Source organism: Uranotaenia lowii, chromosome 2, assembly GCF_029784155.1.
Source record: "Uranotaenia lowii strain MFRU-FL chromosome 2, ASM2978415v1, whole genome shotgun sequence".
NCBI classification, from domain to species: Eukaryota; Metazoa; Arthropoda; class Insecta; order Diptera; family Culicidae; genus Uranotaenia; species Uranotaenia lowii.
In genome coordinates, this window is record NC_073692.1 from 108211910 (window position 1) to 108234080 (window position 22171).

The 22171-nt window shown below is 36.1% G+C and overlaps 3 protein-coding genes across 4 annotated transcripts in view; 1 reads left to right on the top strand and 2 right to left on the bottom strand.

The window, feature by feature from the left end:
- Positions 1–535: 535 nt before the first annotated feature.
- LOC129745133 (uncharacterized) lies at positions 536–2760 on the top strand. Its single transcript, XM_055738031.1, has 3 exons — positions 536–1170; positions 1232–1397; positions 1462–2760. The coding sequence occupies exons 1-3, from the start codon at positions 692–694 to the stop codon at positions 2272–2274; spliced, it is 1458 nt and encodes a 485-aa protein (XP_055594006.1). The 5' UTR covers positions 536–691; the 3' UTR covers positions 2275–2760.
- On the bottom strand, positions 2347–4847 carry LOC129745132 (mediator of RNA polymerase II transcription subunit 17). Its single transcript, XM_055738030.1, has 4 exons — positions 4649–4847; positions 4121–4591; positions 2753–4064; positions 2347–2687 (listed from the first exon to the last, which is right to left on the bottom strand). The coding sequence occupies exons 1-4, from the start codon at positions 4735–4737 to the stop codon at positions 2607–2609; spliced, it is 1953 nt and encodes a 650-aa protein (XP_055594005.1). The 5' UTR covers positions 4738–4847; the 3' UTR covers positions 2347–2606.
- A 3033-nt stretch (positions 4848–7880) lies between these two features.
- The window catches only part of LOC129746394 (uncharacterized), a 34410-nt gene continuing 20119 nt past the window's right edge, over positions 7881–22171 (bottom strand). The window contains exons 2-5 of one of the 2 annotated variants that reach the window (XM_055740031.1): positions 13811–14369; positions 13080–13749; positions 12248–12535; positions 7881–12178 (exon numbers count right to left, since the gene is read on the bottom strand). In XM_055740031.1, the coding sequence (XP_055596006.1) occupies positions 12285–12535; positions 13080–13749; positions 13811–13954 (1065 nt within the window). In that variant the 5' untranslated portion in view covers positions 13955–14369 and the 3' untranslated portion in view covers positions 7881–12178; positions 12248–12284. Of the gene's footprint in view, positions 12536–13079; positions 13750–13810; positions 14370–22171 lie in introns of both variants that reach the window. The other variant, XM_055740030.1, reaches the window with a different exon arrangement.

Below are 22171 nucleotides of genomic sequence, written 5' to 3' on the forward strand. Positions count from 1 at the left end.
TAATGGGCGATGAAAGCGAAAAGTTATTCTTTCTCTCCTTAAGAAAACCCCATAAGATCTGTCAAAAGAAGGGTGAAACTGACTCGGAACTGCCTTATCGACTAGCTCCTATTATGGTCTAGTTCTGACTATTTCACCAGCGGTTTATACTCCGTAGAGTTTACAATCTTTTGTAGTTCGTAGAGTTTGCAATTTTCTACCAAAGAACAATTGATTCAACAAACAAATATTGTTTCATTTTGTTGTATTCGTCTTCATTTTACGTCCGAAGACTTACAAAATTTCCTTAACCTGTATTTTAGGGTGGCGGGATTCGATCCCTAGACCTCTGGCTAATAAGCCAGACACGTTCGCCATTAGGCTAAACGACCACCCCTATTGAATTCTTATCATTTATTTTTATTCCAAAATTGCTTTTTTAATGTTTGTTAAAGTTCATCCCAAATGAATTCACAAGTGAAGTATTGGACAGCGGTTAGCAAAATCAAACGATTGCTGTACCCGCATTCATCCGTCATTTTGCGTTTAGCAGAGCAGATGCAGTTTTAAAATTTTTTAAGGACCAAACGTGCGATCTTTCTAAAAACATTAAAATTTGCGTTTTGCTTTATCACTGATAGCGTAAATTATTTGGTGCTTGTTTTGTTTTGATCCGGGTGTTCGCACAGCCACGGTGGGTTAGCCGAAGACCATGTTTCAAATCATCAAAACAGGGCAGACGATAAAGCCGTCCAACCCGACCACTCTAACATCCGATTTACAACTGCTGGATTTCGACCAGACAAAATCGGCTTCGCCACCGCCTCTGATCTTGAGGACCTACGCCAATAGTAAGCAGTACTCGCAAGGGTCACCAAACGCTTCTGGGACCAACAACAGCGCCAAGCGACAGTTCATCAAGGTCAACGAGGAAGTGTTTGTAAGCGAAATCAAGAAGCGTCCGGTACTCTATAATACGCACCTCAAAGACTACAAACGGTTTAGTGGCCGGCACGAGGCTTGGTCCGAGGTGGCGGCGGCCGTGAATCTGTCGGAAAATGAATGCAAGAAGCGGTGGCGAAGTCTTCGGGATTCCTTCATGAAGGTGGTCCGGAACAAGGACGAAGAGGAACGAAAGAGCTGGATCCACTATCGGCTGCTGGAATTCCTGATGCCGTACATTGGGAAAAAGTAAGATATTATACCATCTTAATCTTTGGATTTACTAATGAAAGCTCGATTGTTTCGTTAGTCTTTATTCTAGAAGCAAACGAATCCGACCTTTGGATTTCAGCGATCTGGACGAGGATACCGAATATGTGGAGCTAGAGGACAATATGGAGATCTACGAGGGCGAGCGAAGAGAACCGATAACGGTTTCGTACGTCACGGAAGACGGAAAGGAAGTTTTCCAAATAGTAAGTTTCGGTTTAAATCACCTTACCTCCTAAAAGTATACCTAAATCCAAAAAATGCTTTCAGCTACAAGATCCAGACACGATACCGGAAGGCACTGTTATAGGAATTGAGGAAACCGAAGAAGAAGACAACGGGGAGAATGATGAAGAAATCGATGGGACAGTTCACGTACTAACGACTCTACATCAGCAACAACAGCAGATCGAGGAACATACCCCGAGTACCACTTCCTTCATTTACGAAGAACGATTAGATTCCACAATTCTTGACATCCACGAATCCTACGGCCCATCTATTACTGGGAAGCATCTGTTTGCCGAAGAAGATCCCAACGATAACGTGAAAGACGAATCACTATCCGAAGTGGACGGATCTGAAATTCACGTCGAGGAAATCGAAATGGACTCACTGATCTCGGAACCGCCGGAAACTGATCGCATGAGTCCGGAACCAATGAACGAAACAGAAATGATTGAAACGATGTCGCAAACAACCATCCAAAATGATAATCAGCCTTCTAATCTCGAGCAGCAAGAAACGCAACCGATTGCTTCGATTTCGGTTACTTCGAATAATATAGTCAATCAATCGATGATTGTGTCCTCGATCCAACAACCCCAGCAAGTGATGACCCCACATATACCAGTGGAACAACCTAAAGAAGATTGTGTTCCTTCCAGCTCCCAGATGACCACTTTTCGTGAATCACAAGACAGCGGAAACAGTAAATCTCTATGCAACGATGCGGACGAAAGGTTTCTCCTATCTTGTGCCCCCATTCTTCGTCGGCTGACGAATAAAAAGAACCAGCTGGCACGGTTAAAGATTCAACAACTTTTGTTCGAGCTGGAGTACGATGAGAAATATAGCAGTTGATAGTTGTTGTTTTGAGAGTTTTTAACCAAGGCTTTCTTTTCTTTGCTATCCCGAAATATTCCTGCCTTCTAATTTTGTGGATAAAGTACCATTTTATGTTGCTTATATTAGCCGGAATACCTAATGAGTAATAAAATTGATACGATATGGGGGAAAGAGAATAAATTACCTCCTCAGAGAACAAGATCCAATACAAACGAACCCAGATCGGAGTCCGATTTTTCGGGGTCCGGATTTCCTGGGTTGTGGTGGGCATTCCGCGATCCGACTTCGCCCTCATCTTCATCATTCGCCAGGAACAAGTGCTGCCGTCCCTCTACCGGTGGCCGTTGTTAGGACTGGCTCATCAGGCTGGCCATCAGGAATTCCATTTTGTTGTGGAAGTTTTTCCCTTCCATTTTGTCGAAGCGCACCTGAGATGATTGTGAAGTTTAGATTAGACAACTGAATTTATTTTGTCCATCTTCCATCAACCTACCTCTTTGAAGTGACCACCTAAATGCTCCCAGTGTCTTCCTTGAACAAGTGAGCCGGGGAAAAAATCTTTCCCCGGGCTCTGGGCAATGTACACCTTGACGGCAATCTGTGGATCACAGCGCCACTGGACGGCAATCAATCGATCCGAATTGGGCGAGGCCAGAACGCACGAATTGGCATTACCCAAGGGTTCTACCGATCCTATTCCGAGGTTGCTACTGTTGGATAAGATCTGCCAGGCCATACATTTGGCCAGATTCTGCAAGCACACGATCTGATGTTGGCTGATCTGGGTCAAAATGAGATCCCGCAGTTCCTGCATTTCGTAAGACATGTGCATAATTCGCCCATCTCGGCAGATGCACTTGAGCGAACGTTCTTTTACGTGGATAACCAGAGAAGTCCGGAGATTGGCATCGTAGCCATGGGAAGTGATGTTGATCTTAACGCAGGACATCGTTGGACTGTTCATGGCATTCCAGTGGGACGTTATGAGTGGATCCTTGACATCCCTTGCTAGAGTATCGAGTACATATTCTGCTCTACGACGAATGAAAATGTGCTGCGCTTGAGCAATGATCTGTTCGAGCAGTGTTTGCGATTTTGTCATCTCGAGAAGCTCGTAGCGATCGAAAGCGGAAGGTCCAGCTAAGGTTCGCTTTTTACTTGGTCCCAAGGGAGCACTGGCTGGATGTGGAAATGGATGGTGGATGTTTTTATGATGGAATTCACGCAACAATTGATGCAACGAATGTTCCAGAATGTGATCGTGATCCTTGATTTGTTCGGGACTACTGTTAGTGTCCGACGATGTAGAGTGGTAGAGGGAGATGATCAATTGTATACCCGGCAATAAAGTCGCCCGGATTTGATTACCAACTACGACGTGAGGAATCGGAGCTTGGAGCTGCACAGCTTCTCTAGCCAACTGATTGAACAATTCCTTGCAGAAGAGTACATTTTGAGCAAACTCCAACGTTTGTTGCCACGTGGGCTTAGCCGGTTGACAAAGTTGCTTCATCCCAAACATGTTGAAAGTAGCTGTGCATAAATCGCCTTCATCTTTTTTGGTAATGACCTTAATGAAGGCCACTCCCTGCAGCTCAGTCGGAACGTTAACACGGAGGGCGCAATTTGTTTTTGGTCCCGGAACAGCACCTACTGCTGCACCCGGTACTCCAGCTGCCGGAGTTTCCTCACTGTTATCTTCCTCTTCGGCTTTCGTCACCTCGAACATTCCCGGATGCATGAATCTCGAGCCAGCCGTTCGGTAGCTCAGATCGCCAATGATTGTGTTGGAAACTTTTTTCAATCTGAAAATAAACATTAGTTTCAAAAAAACCCAAAAAGCTATCGACTTGTAATGTACCTCCAGTTCCGTCTCAACTTCAGCAACTCAATGTGGAAATCGGAGGTGCTCCGATTGCCGCCTCCACCCTGTTCCGAGTGTGCTGTCTTCAGTCGCTCGGCTCCAGTAAGCAAAATATTAGCGGCACTAGCGAGCGCCTTCTTTCTAGCATAAACCTGTACCATCGGTTTCACTTCCGGTGGATCCTGCGGAATCGGATCCAGCACCATGAAGCGCTTTTCCTTGGCAATCGAGAGCACATCCGACAGGACGCACACCTCGGTATATGCTTCCTTCAGCTTGTTCCGCACCGAATCCCAGGGCCACAAGCTGGACTGGAAATGGGCGGCCGATTCCTTCGATTCATCCTCCGCCGACTTTTTCTCGTCCTCCTTCTTTATGGACTGTTGCACCAAGTCGATATCGTTGGCCGTTTTGCTGAAGTCTATTTTGGCCGCACATTTGGCGAGGTGCTCCGAGAGAGTGGGAGGTCTGAAATCAGAATTTGTTTACAAAAAAAATCAACCAACAACCTAAAAAAAAACGTACAGTTGATAAATCTCGGTGCCATCGTAAGCGATCTCCTGGATTTGATTTTCAATCGGTGCCTCCACACTTATATTAGCGGACACAGACATTTTCAGGCGAGTTCGGAGGCTTTTTACGGGATTAAAGATGAATTATATTCGCGATAAACACGGAGAAAAAACTAACAAGCCGACATTTTACTCTTCTTCTTCCAGCCAGCCGGTTTTCGGCGTTTGTTGTGACGTTTGCATACACTGTGAGCTTATTTATCTTATTTCGTGCTTTCACTGAAAACGCGAAACTGGTTAATTTATGCGACATACAGTCAACATCAAATTTTCTGACTCTGAAAAAAAAAATCGATCCATTACAAAGTACTTTACAAAACAAAGTATTTACCAAGAATTGACAAAGTTTGTGATGAGTCATTTTTGGAAAGGGTATTTTAGACAAAAATCTTAAGCGTAATAAATGAAGCTAACCCGTGCCACGTTTTAAAACAATTAAACGAATTATATTTTAAGAATTTTCACGGAATAAAGCCAAACTCGTTTTGTGTGTTTACATTTGTTTGCTTAAGTCTACATCATTACTTTTTGAAGAGAAAAAAAAAATTTACAGGAGAATATGCAAATAAAGAGAATAAGATCAAAAAGATAGATAGCATTTTATTGTCTCTTAGTAAGTTTTTAATTTGTCATTTTTTATACATTTTTATTGTCTTTTTTTTTTTGCTTTTTTAAAACTTTTTTGTCTTTTTAAACTTTTTTGTATTATTTGTGTTTTTGGTCATTTTGGTCTTTTTGATCTTTTTGGATTTTATGGTCTTTTCGTTCTTTTTAAACTTTTTTGTATTTTTGGTATTTTTGGTCTTTTTGATCTTTCTGGATTTTTTGGTCTATTTGATCTTTTTTGTCTTTTTAGTCTTTCTTTGTCTTTTTTCTTGTCGTTTTAGTCTCTTTTGTCTTTCTTGTCATTTTTATCTTTTTTGTCTTTTAAGTCTTTTAAGTCTTTTAAGTCTTTTAAGTCTTTTAAGTCTTTTTAGTCTTTTTAGTCTTTTTAGTCTTTCTAGTCTTTTTAGTCTTTTTAGTCTTTTTAGTCTTTTTAGTCTTTTTAGTCTTTTTAGTCTTTTTAGTCTTTTTAGTCTTTTTAGTCTTTTTAGTCTTTTTAGTCTTTTTAGTCTTTTTAGTCTTTTTAGTCTTTTTAGTCTTTTTAGTCTTTTTAGTCTTTTTAGTCTTTTTAGTCTTTTTAGTCTTTTTAGTCTTTTTAGTCTTTTTAGTCTTTTTAGTCTTTTTAGTCTTTTTAGTCTTTTTAGTCTTTTTAGTCTTTTTAGTCTTTTTAGTCTTTTTAGTCTTTTTAGTCTTTTTAGTCTTTTTAGTCTTTTTAGTCTTTTTAGTCTTTTTAGTCTTTTTAGTCTTTTTAGTCTTTTTAGTCTTTTTAGTCTTTTTAGTCTTTTTAGTCTTTTTAGTCTTTTTAGTCTTTTTAGTCTTTTTAGTCTTTTTAGTCTTTTTAGTCTTTTTAGTCTTTTTAGTCTTTTTAGTCTTTTTAGTCTTTTTAGTCTTTTTAGTCTTTTTAGTCTTTTTAGTCTTTTTAGTCTTTTTAGTCTTTTTAGTCTTTTTAGTCTTTTTAGTCTTTTTAGTCTTTTTAGTCTTTTTAGTCTTTTTAGTCTTTTTAGTCTTTTTAGTCTTTTTAGTCTTTTTAGTCTTTTTAGTCTTTTTAGTCTTTTTAGTCTTTTTAGTCTTTTTAGTCTTTTTAGTCTTTTTAGTCTTTTTAGTCTTTTTAGTCTTTTTAGTCTTTTTAGTCTTTTTAGTCTTTTTAGTCTTTTTAGTCTTTTTAGTCTTTTTAGTCTTTTTAGTCTTTTTAGTCTTTTTAGTCTTTTTAGTCTTTTTAGTCTTTTTAGTCTTTTTAGTCTTTTTAGTCTTTTTAGTCTTTTTAGTCTTTTTAGTCTTTTTAGTCTTTTTAGTCTTTTTAGTCTTTTTAGTCTTTTTAGTCTTTTTAGTCTTTTTAGTCTTTTTAGTCTTTTTAGTCTTTTTAGTCTTTTAAGTCTTTTAAGTCTTTTTAGTCTTTTTAGTCTTTTTAGTCTTTTTAGTCTTTTTAGTCTTTTTAGTCTTTTTAGTCTTTTTAGTCTTTTTAGTCATTTTAGTCTTTTTAGTCTTTTTAGTCTTTTTAGTCTTTTTAGTCTTTTTAGTCTTTTTAGTCTTTTTAATCTTTTTAGTCTTTTTAGTCTTTTTAGTCTTTTTAGTCTTTTTAGTCTTTTTAGTCTTTTTAGTCTTTTTAGTCTTTTTAGTCTTTTTAGTCTTTTTAGTCTTTTTAGTCTTTTTAGTCTTTTTAGTCTTTTTAGTCTTTTTAGTCTTTTTAGTCTTTTTAGTCTTTTTAGTCCTTTTAGTCTTTTTAGTCTTTTTAGTTTATTTAGTCTTTTTATTCTTTTTGTCTTTCTAGTCTTTCTAGTCTTTTTAGTCTTTTTAGTCTTTTTAGTCTTTTTAGTCTTTTTAGTCTTTTTAGTCTTTTTAGTCTTTTTAGTCTTTTTAGTCTTTTTAGTCTTTTTAGTCTTTTTAGTCTTTTTAGTCTTTTTAGTCTTTTTAGTCTTTTTAGTCTTTTTAGTCTTTTTAGTCTTTTTAGTCTTTTTAGTCTTTTTAGTCTTTTTAGTCTTTTTAGTCTTTTTAGTCTTTTTTGTTTTTTTTTTGTCTTTTTTGTCTTTTTTGTCTTTTTTGTCTTTTTTGTCTTTTTTGTCTTTTTTGTCTTTTTTGTATTTTTTGTCTTTTTTGTCTTTTTTGTCTTTTTTGTCTTTTTTGTCTTTTTTGTCTTTTTTGTCTTTTTAGTCTTTTTAGTCTTTTTAGTCTTTTTAGTCTTTTTAGTCTTTTTAGTCTTTTTAGTCTTTTTTGTCTTTTTTGTCTTTTTTGTCTTTTTAGTCTTTTTAGTCTTTTTAGTCTTTTTAGTCTTTTTAGTCTTTTTAGTCTTTTTAGTCTTTTTTGTTTTTTTTGTCTTTTTTGTCTTTTTTGTCTTTTTTGTCTTTTGTGTCTTTTTTTGTCTTTTTTGTCTTTTTTGTCTTTTTTGTCTTTTTTGTCTTTTTTGTCTTTTTTGTCTTTTTTGTCTTTTTTGTCTTTTTTGTCTTTTTTGTCTTTTTTGTCTTTTTTGTCTTTTTTGTCTTTTTTGTCTTTTTTGTCTTTTTTGTCTTTTTTGTCTTTTTTGTCTTTTTTGTCGTTTTTGTCTTTTTTTTTCTTTTTGGTCTTTTTAGTCTTTTATGATTTTTAGTCGTTTTTGTCTTTTTTGTCTGTATGTATGTTTTGTCGGTTTTTATATTTTGTTTTTATTTTATCAACTGCGTGAAAACCAACTCGATGACATCCGTTAATCCGATTGATGATGACAACGGGAATATTTCTTTCAAAGTAAATCTACCGTATTTTAGCATGTTTTTACCAATTTTATTTTATCAAATAAACTTCCATTAATTGTTCAGATGCTTAAAACAGCATTAATTCAATGAAGTAGCATTACAAGTAAATTTTTATGTAGGTATTTATAATAGCATTTTAAAGAACGTCCTACCGTTTTTCTTTTATCTTAGCAACATTTTTCGCACTTGGCATGCAACACTACCTGTGTTTAGCGATCATTAGATGTTACTATAACGTGTTCGAAATGTAGAGTCAATATATTTTTAGTTTAAAATTATATCATATAGATAGTTGTGCCGCGGCGCGCATATTTTCTGTTATCGCTAAAAGAAAGCCACAATTCAGCTTGTTGCTAGAATAGAAAACGAGATAACTCACATGAAATGCCATCTGCTGCATAACTACCTGTAAAGGTTTTTTTTAAACATAATAATGTTAAGATGGTCCCCGTTTGGTAAGTTTTAGGGAAAACATTTTTCTATACCCTTTCAATTCCAATAAACTTATTGTGAATCTCACACTTTAAATAGATATAAGATCAAACCATTGTGGGAAATTTTCAAATTAAAAATTTCCTTGAAAAATACACAAAATAAAAATGATACAGAATAAAATAATCAAAATGTTACAATACAAAACCAATAAATACGTGGCCGTATCTTATGGTAAAAAAATCAACAATAATCGAAGCTGAACTTACGAAATCAAAATTATCCCATCAGCGCGTTGCATGCAAATGCTGGTAGGAGCCTACATTTTTTCCGCTTAGTTTCGCTCACCCATTCACGGTTCTGGTCGTAGGCAGAATTTGTCTCAGAGTATTTTTTTTCCGAAAACAGTGTTCAGCTAAAAATCGGCTTAAAAATCTACAGGTTGTATTGTTTTCAATGTTTCTACGTAGGGTTCGAAACTTATCAACTGCGACTAACCTCTATCATCATTCGATAGGAGATTCTACTGTGCAATTTTTGTTTTTCGTTTCATTTCAAATATTGGCTTAGGTTTGTTATCTTTTCAGCTTTTGTGATTTGTTTTCTAAATTTTTATCGATAATTTTTGGTAGCTTGCTTTGAGAACATGGATGAAAAATTTCATGTTTCTGTGTGAGACGATTACCTGCTATTTGTTTTTTCCTTTTATTCTATCGTATGAAGATTTAGATCTTTGAATGCAGATATGTGTAAAGAATTGCCATTTTTCTGAACAAAATATGCATTTTTGTTAAATTTTTTCATGGTTAAGCATTTGCATTTTTAAAGAATTCATATTATCTGTGATATTACTGTAATAAAATTTTTGTAAAATATTTAGGTAAAAAAAATCGATTCATTTAAAAAAAAATAGATAGAATAATAAAGCTATTTCAAGAAATAGTTTTCAATCAAATAGATAATTTTCACTTATTTTTTTTTTAAATAATATTCGACAAAATTATTTCATCATTGCAAACTTGCAAACCAAAGTAATGTAATTCAATACTGATAAAGCAATGAAAAAAATGTCAGTAAGCTTGAGATGCTGGTTCTATAGTGCCAAATGATTGTCTCCGAAAAGAGTTTTCAAATTTGCAGCGAACATTTGAATGAATAATCTAACCAAACCAAGTAGGTATCAAGCTTCAGAAAAAAAAATTTTTTTCAACCTCAATAAATAACTTCTAAAAAAACGGCACTATTGTATATTAACGATTGATCCAATGAATTTTCTTCCCCGGAAACTTCCTGATGAAGGTGAAGCGTTCAATGTTTTGTGACAGTATTGATATCAACTTTAGTTTTAAGGTAACTTCTGTATACAAGATTAAATATACTTAGCAGTTTTCAGATTCAAAAGTTAATACCATAGGAAAATACTGGACCTTTTTTTGTTTTTTAATGAATTTCATATACGCATATTGTTTTTAGCATGTTAAATAGCAAATTCAACTTAGCAAAATGGAGCGGTAACAGTAATGTGCCTATAGAGAAGGAATTCATCATTTTTTGGCTAGTAAGCTCGATTGTCTTTACAACGGTGTTTCAGTTTCATGTAGTTGTGTGAGTGTTCCATTAGTTGCTGTTAGTTGGCCTTTCAGTGTGTATGGATTTTACATAAATGTGATGCCCCTTTCATCAGATATGGTCCTGGGGAGAAAATTCCTTATTTTTAAATCTTCTTCTGAAGAAAGAAAAAAAGCTAGTTTAAAAGGAAATGTGCTTGAGACAAAATATTGAGTAAACGTTACAATGTATCTGTACGTTTTGATTCGCAATAAAGCAAACAGTATGATGATGGTTTTGTTCTGCTATTGATTACTATCTAGCAGTGAGTTATTCATTTCAAGTTTAGCTTTCTTTGCCTATTAATAGTTCCTATTATAAAATGGTCGTTTTTTTTCTACTTAACAACGGATGACTATTATGTGGCTTCATTGTGTGACTCTAGTTTACTACGATTATATAAGTATTTTTAACTGTATTGCCATCTACTCTAGTTTTATTCAATTTGCTCTTAATTTCAAATGTAATTTAACTACTCTTTATGCCTTATTTAGCTAAACTAGTAGAAATCGAACGAATGAACCATTTTACCCGATAGTTTTGGTTTTGTAACTGAACTCAGTGGTTAGCATTTTGCATTTTCTCATCTGTCGTAGAAAGTTTGGTGGATCGCGAAATGACCTTTCATCTCGTATAACATGTTAATTTAACTGTTACAGCGTATAATATAAATCATGCACCGATCCAACCATTCCAGTAGAAATGATAAATCTATCACCATGCCTCATTCGTGTGTTGTGACCTCATGTGCGTATCATTCAAGTTTGACTTTCGATCAGTTCTATTCTGTAGCTTTCTTCTTCTACGCTTTTTTGACTTCTTTGTTTCAGTTTTGAATCCTAACCACGGATTGACTTGGCCACTGGTGGTTTCGTTTAGCATTTCTTATCACTTATATTTTTCTTCTTCATTTGGTTCCTTACAAGAGTAACATCACACATCATTGTTTGTCTTAAGAGTTAGAGATTTAAACGAGAAATGTTTTGCAGTTGCGTTTCAAATGAAGGGGCGATATATACAGAAATTTGAAATATACATACATGAAAGTTGGCGCTGAGTGAAATTCTAACTGTCGGTACACCAGATCTACAAATTTAATAATTGGTTTTTGTTAAAGCAACATATGATTTGCTCAGAACAATTACTACTTTATGCAAAAGAATTGATGATTTCAGTTGAAACGGTAGTGAGTAGTTTCGTGTGCTTGATTTGAGAATAATTTAAGTCTTCTTCTAAAAGACCTTTACAGAGTGAGAATGACACGCAGCCAACCTTTAAACTAACTCAGAAAGCAACGAATAATTTACAACCAATCAGCCTTTCCAACGAGACGGAATCGTTAATAAAACATCAAAGCTGAATGCAAAGAAAGGATTACATTAGATACCTATAGGCTATTGGGGAGCACTATAAGATGTGCGAATATTTGATTTTGCTTGTTTGGTTGCATGTTGACCATAGAAGAATAATTAGACATCTACACATATTTATTTACAATAAAGCGCAAATTTGTGGTAAAGCTGTTTGAAACCATTTTTTTGTATGCGCTTTTAGCCCAAAAATTCTGTTTTCTTGTTCGGTACAGTTTAAAGTCGAACTCAAGCAAACCGCACAGTATGTTGAAATCGCCTGTCGAAAGTTTAGTTTGATGGAACATTGCGTAGTTTATGAGTACAATAATATTGTGAGGTTCACTTTTAATCATATTAATAAGTTGAGTTTTTTAAATGTTAGTTCAAGATGGAATGGCACGAGCACGTTGTGCAATTTTAACCCACTGTGCCGAGCGCTCATTGTTTATAGCATATTAATCGTATCTGGTAAAAAGTTATGTGTGCAATTATTTTTTCGCGGCATTGCAAACGGTTTTCGCTCGTTTGAAACATTGGTCTGATTTATAACGCACCATCTACATTTTCAATTCCTTCCACCGTCCGCTTTCATCACTATCTATGAGATAAGTGTCTGTAAAAAAGAAACTTCAGTCCAGCTGTTTCCTAGCAAAATTTACTACAAAACTTATCTGGCGGTTCGACAACATTTGAGATAGTTTGACACGCACATTCCTTCTATTGATTAAATCGTTCGACCGCGACATCTCGCTTCATTCTTTACTAATATAAAAAAAAGCATTAGGATCGGTGCGCTAGTCATTCGTAGAAATATATACATATAAAAAATACCTTATCCAAACCCTGACTTCATCCCGTTGTTGATCGTTCACTCTTCCGTGTATGGATGTTCCGAGGTGTCGCTTATGTTTTTTCGTCGATTTTCCAGTATTTTGGTAGCCTGCTCTAGCGTTTCCAGATAGAACAAGGTGCTGGAATCATTGTGGGCCGAGTATTTGTCCTCGTCGAAGCCATACGTTAAACCCAGGATGATGTTGAAGGCTGACGTATCGTAACCGTGGCAGCCCGAGTACCGATACTGGGGCTTCTTGTTATACTTGCATCCACCAGATTGGGCACCTATTGGAAAACAGCACATTTCAATAACAGTCATCAGAATTTATTTTGAAGCACATGAAGTATCGTGAAGGTCAAAGTTGAAATTCTTCTACTGAATAACAACAGCATTTCGTTTGAACGTTTTGAACAACAGCGTAAAATTTAATGCAACTTAGTAAACTCGGCCTAAGAAACAAAATGTTTGTTATGGGTTTTTCGTTGTACCTCATTTCGAAACAAAGAGAGGAATTTTTATTTAACAAGTCACCCGGTATTGTAAGCTTAAAAGCTCATTGTCACACCTAGTTAATTACTAGTAGTAATATAAGCGAGAAAAATTTCAAAATATCCATTAGATAAACAATTTTAATTGGCTTTCAAACCGATAAGCAACAGTATTTGACGAAGCCTTCAATAGCAAGCAAATGTGTACTACACTTTTAACCAAGCAAATATTTTCCCTTATTCATCGAGTAAAAATATAAATTCATCATTACCAGCCAAATAGATAAAACTGAGCACGATAAGAATCCCCGAGAATTCCTTGAAGCCGATTGAAACTTACCAATGGGATGCAAACATTCCGGTGTCAACATACAGCGTACCCAGGGCAGCATGACCATATCGTTGACGAGTGGGGTACTGGAAAAGAAAACGAAATCCAACGCCACCATCCGCACGAACAGGTAATTGTCCGCATCGGTATCGAAGTAGTCGAACATTTTCGGATGGGTGCGACTGGTGACGGCCTGTCGAGTGGCCCACCCGGTAACGCCGCTGCCATTCTCCGTCTTAATTCGAAATTCCGACAATTCTTTGGCGCTGGCCCGCAACCGTACAAGATTTTCGGTAAACAGAATTGTTTTGGCCCGGATCAGCGCATCGTGGATGATGATTGGTCGGAAGGCGTGCATGTTCTCATCCGTAATGTAGGACGGAAGTGCACTAACGTCGTAGGTTATCACAGTGCAGCGGGAACTGTTGCAGAAGGCTTGCAGCGTGTGCAATTCTGCCTCCGCTAGTCCAAGATCGTAAATTAGCAACTGCTCCGTGGGTAGCTTCAGCGCTATGTTTTGCGCAAACAGTATCGTGGAAGCCACCTCACCGGGAAGTGTGTAGGTTACAACGGAAAAGTTGTACCGGGTACCATTGTACAGTGACTGACTGAACCCAAGCAAGGCCAAGTACTTGGGATCCATTTCCGGGTGCGGTTCACTCGCATCTCGGAGATTATTCTGTAAATGATAAAATTTATTAATATTTAATATTTAAAAAAAAAACTAACATTGCATTTACCTGTAGATTCCGTAACCGTTCATGCGTCTGCGATACGATGCTTTTGATAGAGTCGTTCTGTTGACCGGCTGGCCCAAGCAGAATCAACAGTATAGTGGTGCTAACCACCGTAAATAAAATTAGTAAGAAATGTTTTGTTCTCATGACTGCAACTACTGCTAATACTTAATACTTGTCGATCTTACAATCTATAGGGTTTAACTATGTGAGATTAAGAAATTACGCCACCAAATTTTGATATTTAGCTATCTTCAAAAGGGTGTCAAAACCTCACGGTTAACTTGACATGCCGTTGTTGTTCGGGTTGGTTTTCTGCGAATGAACGATATACAATGCTACAGTTCCGAAGGGCTAATTAGTGTGAGCGTATATCAATTTCATTCATTAGCTGCAGCAGCACTTGCTATAGCATTCCCTCGTTCGCAAGTACCAACTTCTGAGGGAATGTATCTACTAGGACAGGCCCTGACGGTTTGACCTTTGCTGATAATTAACCGTTACAGCACTAGAGCGTTTCGCGAGCATTTTCGTATAAACTGCGATCGAAGGGGATCATAATCTGAAAAAAAAGAAGAGAATAAGATAATTTTTATTGATGAATGGTTTTGATTTGTTTTTAAAATCCATAAATAATTATAAGCTATGAAAAATCTCGGGAGCGGAACCAAATGAAAATGAGACATGTCCATATTTTCATTCGGTTTGAACGTTTTATTTAATTACACAGAGGAACAGCACTACTGATCTATATTTAAATACGATGTTAGATTAATTTAGGCTTTGATGATAAGGCGAATTTCAGATAGAAAGTTTATTAGTTTTGAGATTCATTCATCACAGACACACAAAACTTAGTTTAATACAAATATATAGTCTGTTATTAAATTTTGATTACAGATTTTGCGTTGATGTTGTAAATTCAGAGACGATCTACCTCAAGAAACTTTTTTGAAGCTCGCAATACGTTTACAGGGTGGCCACAACTTTTCCATTTTAAACTCCCGGTGCTCCCGGTAATAAATTCAAGGTTTTTAAGGCTTTGATGGTCGGTTGGATGGTTATTTCATTGATTTGGATGATTCTAAAGGGTGCATGATCGGTCAAAATTTGGTCAATATCAACTTGACGTATTTCTTTCAATTTTGCATTTAAAAAACCTGAACACCCCTCATTTTGAAGGTGTGTGTGTGTAGAATGTTGCTCCTATTTTGATTTTGGCATTCACTCTTCAGTTGTCAAAATGCCGTCCAAGGAAGAAGAGCAGCGTATCAAAATTTTGCTCGCGCATCGCGAATATCCGAGCTGCCCGCACGCAAAGCTGGCAAAATCGCTAAAAGTTGCAAATAAACCGTTACAAATGTAATTAAAGTGTTTGGGGAACGTTTATCGACAGCCAGGAAGTCTGGATCGGGGGGAAATCGAAAACCGTAAGCCGCTGAGACGACAAAGAGAGTTGCCGGTAGTTTCAAGCGAAACCTTAACCTCTCTCCGAGATGCCGCAAATAAGCTGAGTGTATCGTCTACAACCGTGCATCGAGCCAAAAAACGAGCCGGACTATCGACTTACAAGAAGGTAGTGACTCCAATCGCGATGATAAACAAAATACGACGGCCAAAGCGCGATCCCGGAGGCTGTACACGACGATGCTGACGAAGTTTGACTGCGTGGTAATGGACGACGAAACCTACGTCAAAGCCGACTACAAGCAGCTTCCGGGACAGGAGTTTTATACGGCAAAAGGGGAAGGGGAAAGGTAGCAGATATTTTCAAGTACATGAAACTGTCAAAGTTCGCGAAGAAATATCTAGCGTAACATTTCAAAAGGGCGAAACTACCAAATATAAACAAATTGAGTTAACGGTCATTCCGGGTGCACGCGGTTGCACTTTACCTATCAAACGCGGTTTCATCTTAAAATTACTTAAAACTTTCAAAAAATTGATAAAATTCAATTGGGCGAAACTTCCTGTTGATGCATTTTCGTTGGAACGTGAAGTCACGCCTATTCAAAATGGAGTGAATTTTTCTATTCGTGTAGAGCCAATAGGCGTAACTGAGTTGACCGTGTGTGACAAAACGGCCTAATTAGTTTTTGCGTGTAGGATCAATGGGCGAAACTTCAAAACCAAAACAAAAACGGCCGATCAATTGGGCGAAACTTGCAGGCGTAACTGAAATCGAAATCAATAAAAAGGCGAAACTCGAGAATCTCTGAAATTAAATGAAAAAAAGTGAAAGTTCTTGATAACCATCGTACAATAAGTGAATATAATGAATAATTTTTGATTTAGTTGAACAAAAAGTGGTCGATTTTTTAAATAGGATTTGAATAGGTGTTCCGAATTTTCAAACGCGTTTTTCTCGTTTCGAGCTAACTGCTAGTTTCGCCCTTATGAAATGTTACGCTAGATATCTGGTTTGGCAATCCATCTGTACCTGTGGCTTGAAAAGCAGCATTTTCATAGCTCCCGGGACTGTCAACCAAGAAATTTACGTGAGAGAGTGTTTGAATAAACGTCTGCTGCCTTTCCTGAAGAAACACGGTTGTTCCGCACTGTTTTGGCGGGATTTGGCATCTTGCCATTACGGTGAAAAGGCCATGGAGTGGTACGCCGCCAACAACGTGCAGGTCGTTCCCAAGGACAAGAACCCTCCCAACACGCCCGAGCTCCGCCCAATTGAGAAATACTGGGCTATTGTCAAGCGGAACCTAAAAAAGACGAAAAAACTGCTAAGGACGAGCAGCAGTTCAATGCAAACTGGCTTTCTGCGGCGAAGAAGGTGAACAAGGTGGCTGTACACAATCTGATGGCAGGGGTTAAGCGTAAGGCCCGGCAATTCGGATTTGGAAAAGCGGAAGCCTAACTGAATATTTTTCCTGAATTTTATACTAATTAAACTTGAAAAAGAAATTTAATTTGATTGTTTAAATAAACGATTTCACCGATTAACACGCGTTTTCCCTTGACCAAACTTTGACCGTATCACCCTTTAATCTTTTTATTTTGTTTGTTTGTTGAAACAAAACCTTTACATTCACAGTATGTACTGTGATACAATGATATTTTCCTGATATACTTCACTCAAAAAAAAAAAATATTTTGAGTATGGAATGTTGAATAGTTGTAACAGTCTATTTCAAGGGTATTTCAAGTAAATTTTCACTGGAAATTTATCAAATTGTCTTGAAATTTTTTGTCACGGAACAGGTAAAAAATCAGTTCTTTTGATTTTTTTTTTTTGTAAATTTTCAATGGAATTGTGACATATTTAAGCTTTTAAAAGTGTAATTTGAAGTTTTCTGATCGTTTCCTATTTAACTTCGCAAATTTTAAAAGATGTCGAATTTGTTGTTATTAAACTACAAAAAAATATACACCGTGTCGTGCGTAACCATGATTCGTAGATTTATTTTTAATTTCTGTCTTGTGTTTTAACATCATTCTTCGAGACAGTTTTAAGCTCTGGGTTCCGGTGAAAATTGAGTTTTCTTTTTCCAATTCAAAGGTAATTGAAGAAAGATCAGAGTTATTTTTAAATTTCAAAACTTATGATTTTCATACCACACATTTTTGAACTGTTGAATTCTGACATAGAAAGTTTAAATCCCTGATGAAATCAAAATTAAGTTTTTATTTCCTTTTGTAAATTTTCCCGGTTTTAGGTCTGGATTCCCGGCTTTTCCCTATTTTCCCGGAGCAATTCTTGATTTTTTTTTACGGTTCTGTGGCCATCCTGGATACGAGATCGGATGGCCACTTAGGATAAAATCCGAGGAAAACAAACAAAACTGACTTTCTTTCGTTTTTTACAACTCGGTGTAATTTGTCATTTTTTAATTTTTTTTTGCTTTAAATTTTTTTAGGACTGCCTTAAATTTGTATGGAAAATTTCAAACTTGTAAAATAATGTTATTGCGCTGCATGCTAAAATTGATCCTAGGTCTAGTACAAGATCTCATGCCTAATTTGGGCCATTCGGTCGGTCGAATATTCGACAGAATAGGCCGAATATTTATTTTTTTGAATTCATACAATAACATAATTTTCAAATTTTTCAACTGATGTTGGATGAAATATGCAAAAGTCATGTTGAAAAAGCTACAAATTCATCAAAAACTTATGGTTTCAGTTAATCATCTTAGATGTATCTATGTATCTTTCACTGAAGATAGCTGTATATTTTGATTATCGTTATTCCAAATTTTCTCGATATTTCCAGGCTTGCCCATAAATCCATCAAAAAATTCGAGAAAAGTCTGATCTGACCGGGATAGGCAGATATTTTATAAGTTTTCCGGATTTTACCCGGGTTTACTCAGATTATAGACTAAATCAAATAAAAAACTCAAATTGCTAGTTGAAAATTTTTAGACTTTGCGTTACAAAACGATTTTTTAGTGTAAATTTAAAAATGAACATCAATTATTGGTTAATCGTAAGATACGATTTAAACACTGATGCTATGATTCAATGAAAAGTTTAAATTTCCAGTAATTTCCGAGTTTTCAAAAAAAAATCGTCCAGATGCGGATAAGAAATGGATGTGGTAGAAAGCAAGGTATACTTAAGGTTAAGATCATCGATCTTTTTGGCAACTATTCTGGGAGACATCTAGTTGAAATTCGACATACATTTAATTCGATATCAAATAAGCAATTTCAAATAGCTTGGCCTCTGTTTTGACATGTTTTGTCCCAGATTTCACTGGAACCCAATATCTTTGGTGATAAACGTCCTAGAAGCGACAAGTCATCTGATGTCTTTTCAGCTAATGGTATCATTTTGAAAATCAAAGCGACCTCTACTTAAAGAAGATCTGAGGTTTGATGACTTTAAAACATGAGGGACACTAAGATGGAAGAAATCAGGGTGGATAAAAATCAATGATATTTTCAAAAAAATAAAAAAAAAACAGATTTTTTTTATTTAAATCGTTTTTTTTTTATTAAAATTAGATTTTTTTTTTATACAAATAGGATTTCATCTATAAATTGCATTTGAGGGACATATTATAGCATCCGAAGGTTCTTCAATCATGTGATAAAGCTGAGTTGTTAAACTCAGCTCGATAGGCTGTATAAGTGTAACGTTCAGGATTCATGATTTTCAACATTCATCAAAGAACAATGCTTTTCAAACTAAATCCACATCGATTCGACTTTGTATCTAACGACTCGAAACGATTGACGGTTGTCTTGGAAAATTTTGTTAAATTCCTTCGTAAGCTTACTCGTTTGTTATGCATGTTTTCACTATTCTTGTCTAATTTTATAGTTTAAATACAATTTTTTTAAGTATTTTTTTAACTAAAATGGTTTATTTCATTAACAAATGAGCAACTCCTTTACTGAATGAAAATATTTAAGCGAAAACATAAAAAAAACAGATGTTTTTATATTAAAAGAAAAGAAAATTTATTTAATTTTGCTTGAAAGAAATCAACAAACATTATTCCGAGCAGACTTAAGCGGACATTATTTGCAAAGCTAACTGCATATCAAAATATATTAAATTTGAGTAATATTTATCAAGTATGTTCACGAGGACATTATCCAAACTCCAACTCCCTTCTAAGTGGACAAGAATTCGACATCCTCTTCAACAGGGTGTCGACTCATATCTGGTAATAAAATTCCCTGATTTTCCCTGATTTTCTAGTCGTTTTTCCAGAAAATTCCAGGTTTGAAAAACAACCTGAGGAAGCAACTTAAAGTTATATAAAATATATTTCCCCCGAAAATAAACGCACAGAAAGCTTTGAGTCGAGAATACTAATTCATCACGATAATATTAATGGAAGTATTATTTGTGATACTAAACATTTTAAGATAAGTCAGCGAGTTTGGATCCATTTGTAGAAATTTTTATGATTTCAGCATAACAATTTTCTTCTGTGCGTCTTCCAAAATTTTCCTCCGTTTCACCTCAAGCGATTTTGCTTCCGCTTCTCTATGGCGCTTCATCAGCTTTGTTTGATCTGATTCAAGAGCTTCCTTTTTGCGGCAATTTTTGTCTTCCAAATAAGAATTTCCATGTGAATTTCGATCTCTCTGAACAAGTTTGTTGGAAATTTGGACTGATTTTATCCCTCCAGCATAAAAAACAGCATCATAGATTTGTCGTTTAGCCACCACTGATTCTTCAAGCATATTTTCGAAGAGACATTCGGAATTTACTGAAAAACCACGTTCAACATTCGCGTTGCTATGTGAAAGACAGTAGATCATTTTGACGATGTTGAAGAATTCTGGACACTTGGCATTTGCTAGCACTCCACTCCAAAAATGATCCAGCCTTTCTTTGCTACGGTCATAATTATCAAATTTATCGCCTCTGGCAATCACTCCGGAATACTGCCGTACTGCTAAATCTGCCGAGGAATCACTAACGCGTCCAGTAACTGTCAATATAGTCAAAGTCTTCTCAAATCGTTTTTTGGCCAATTTGGTATCGCTGCTGATAACTGCCGGATCAAGGCAAGAGGCGGCCTTGGTCAGAGGATAAATTAATGGCGATCGCTTCATTAACTTAAGTACAATCGCTATCATCAGCATTCCTTTGCATTCGATACGAAATTGCAGAACTTGCTTTTCGCTGAGCTTAAGATATTTTTTACTAGCATTCTTAGCGTCATATCCGAGAACAATGTCTTTCGATGGTAGATGATTTTTTATTTCATTCACTGCATACACTGTAACCTAAATTAAACAAATTCAAGGTTAAATCTTATAGGCAAAATCTAATATTATGACAAGTTCCCTAACTGCGTAAAATCGTTTTGAATGTTTAGGTAAGGCCAAACTTGTTTTAATGTCAAACATGTTGAAAATCAGATGTTTTGGAAGGAAAAAAAAAACAATCTCACCTCGGATTACGGTATTACAGAAAAAATAAAAATATATGTTAAACGAACCTGGTTAATATTCTTCAGCTGCTCAACCTTAATCTTTCCATTATCCCTCGAACCATTTGACTAAACGAATTGTACAGAAAAGGTACTATCGGGCTGTCCGACTGAAATTCTTGTAAGAAAGTTTCCACTTCGCCCCCAACGGATACGAAGAAAGCCAATTTGACCAGAAGAAGCGGATCCTTGAGGCATGCAACAACGTCTCGATATGAATCGGATGTCGGCTCTATCTTGTCATTCTGAACACCTTCAACAAACTTTTTCATGTGTAGAGTGATTACTATTGCTCGCTTTTGGAATACTGTGTATATAGTGCGCGGCGTGTAGGTACATCCTTCATCAGGTTGTAGCTTCCTCTCAGATATTTGAGAATATCCCAGCCAGTAGCGCGAATACCATCTTTGAATGCGCCATGTAAAATATGTAATCCGCAACTTCCGCAACAAACGATTTTTCGTAGTTTTGTTTAGAGATTCATCAAAGCCAACGACGATATTGTTTATGTTCTGCAGGGTATAGTCGAGTTCCGTTCTAAAATAAGGAGCAATTCCAAAAAGCAGCGTATAGCTGATTTTGTCCCGACTAAGTTGAATCTTGTCCGCAATTTGGCTATCAGTGAACATCGTCTTGAATACGGCAGTGTTTTTTTATGCGGCGCGCAGCGATTTATGACTTACGACTGTCTCCAGGCACCAAAAAATCTCAGCTTTTGTAGTATCGGTTTTCAGCATAAATTTATCGATAGTCCTCGAGGAAGAAGAAACATTGCTGGTAGAAGAAAGCCAATAAGGATGAACGGCAGATGGCGATTTCTCAGCAATGAGAGGAATTTCCGTATTATTTCCAATGCTATTAGAAGCACCGGGCTCCAGTTTCTGGTTCTGCGGTTTTTGTGTAAGGTATTTCATCATACTGCCGGATACAGTTCGCAAAAAAATCAAAGGGCTAACGATACATGAGCAACGTACAGTGAAGTAAATTTTTAAGCAGATAACAAACTATGACGTTTCAATTTCATCAAATAAAATCAGGATCATTATTTTTTCCCTGATTGGTAGAAAAATTCCCTGATATTCCCTGATTTTCCCTGATGCAAATTGAATTCCCTGATTTTCCAGGTTTTTCCAGGTAGTCGACACCCTGTTCAATCACAACTTTCGAAATATCACAAGGAGCAAGAAAAAAAATCAGTTCTAAATTCCCGAGGGGATGCTTCGATGTTTGAAATCGTGGAAAAATGAAATAAAAACCATCCATGCTCACTAAATTTCAGAGTTTTTTTTATTCACTTTTCACTTTTTTCACAGAACTTTGATTTAAATCACTGATGGAATCGGTTTGACGTGTTTTTTTTTCTGGCAGCAAATTTTCAGAGCTCTAGAATATTGGAAAAACTGAAAATGTCCGTTTTATTGAGAATATTTCATGTTTTCAAACGATTGTATAGT

Bases quoted from the DNA above. Each gene is read 5' to 3' on its own strand.
- LOC129745133 (XM_055738031.1), top strand. From the start codon at position 692: ATGTTTCAAATCATCAAAACAGGGCAGACGATAAAGCCGTCCAACCCG. The intron at 1,171-1,231 runs GTAAGATATTAT...TTGTTTCGTTAG, and splicing joins ATGCCGTACATTGGGAAAAA to TCTTTATTCTAGAAGCAAAC. The intron at 1,398-1,461 runs GTAAGTTTCGGT...AAATGCTTTCAG, and splicing joins GAAAGGAAGTTTTCCAAATA to CTACAAGATCCAGACACGAT.
- LOC129745132 (XM_055738030.1), bottom strand. From the start codon at position 4,737: ATGTCTGTGTCCGCTAATATAAGTGTGGAGGCACCGATTGAAAATCAA. The intron at 4,592-4,648 runs GTACGTTTTTTT...TTCTGATTTCAG, and splicing joins GGCACCGAGATTTATCAACT to ACCTCCCACTCTCTCGGAGC. The intron at 2,688-2,752 runs GTAGGTTGATGG...CAATCATCTCAG, and splicing joins TAGGTGGTCACTTCAAAGAG to GTGCGCTTCGACAAAATGGA.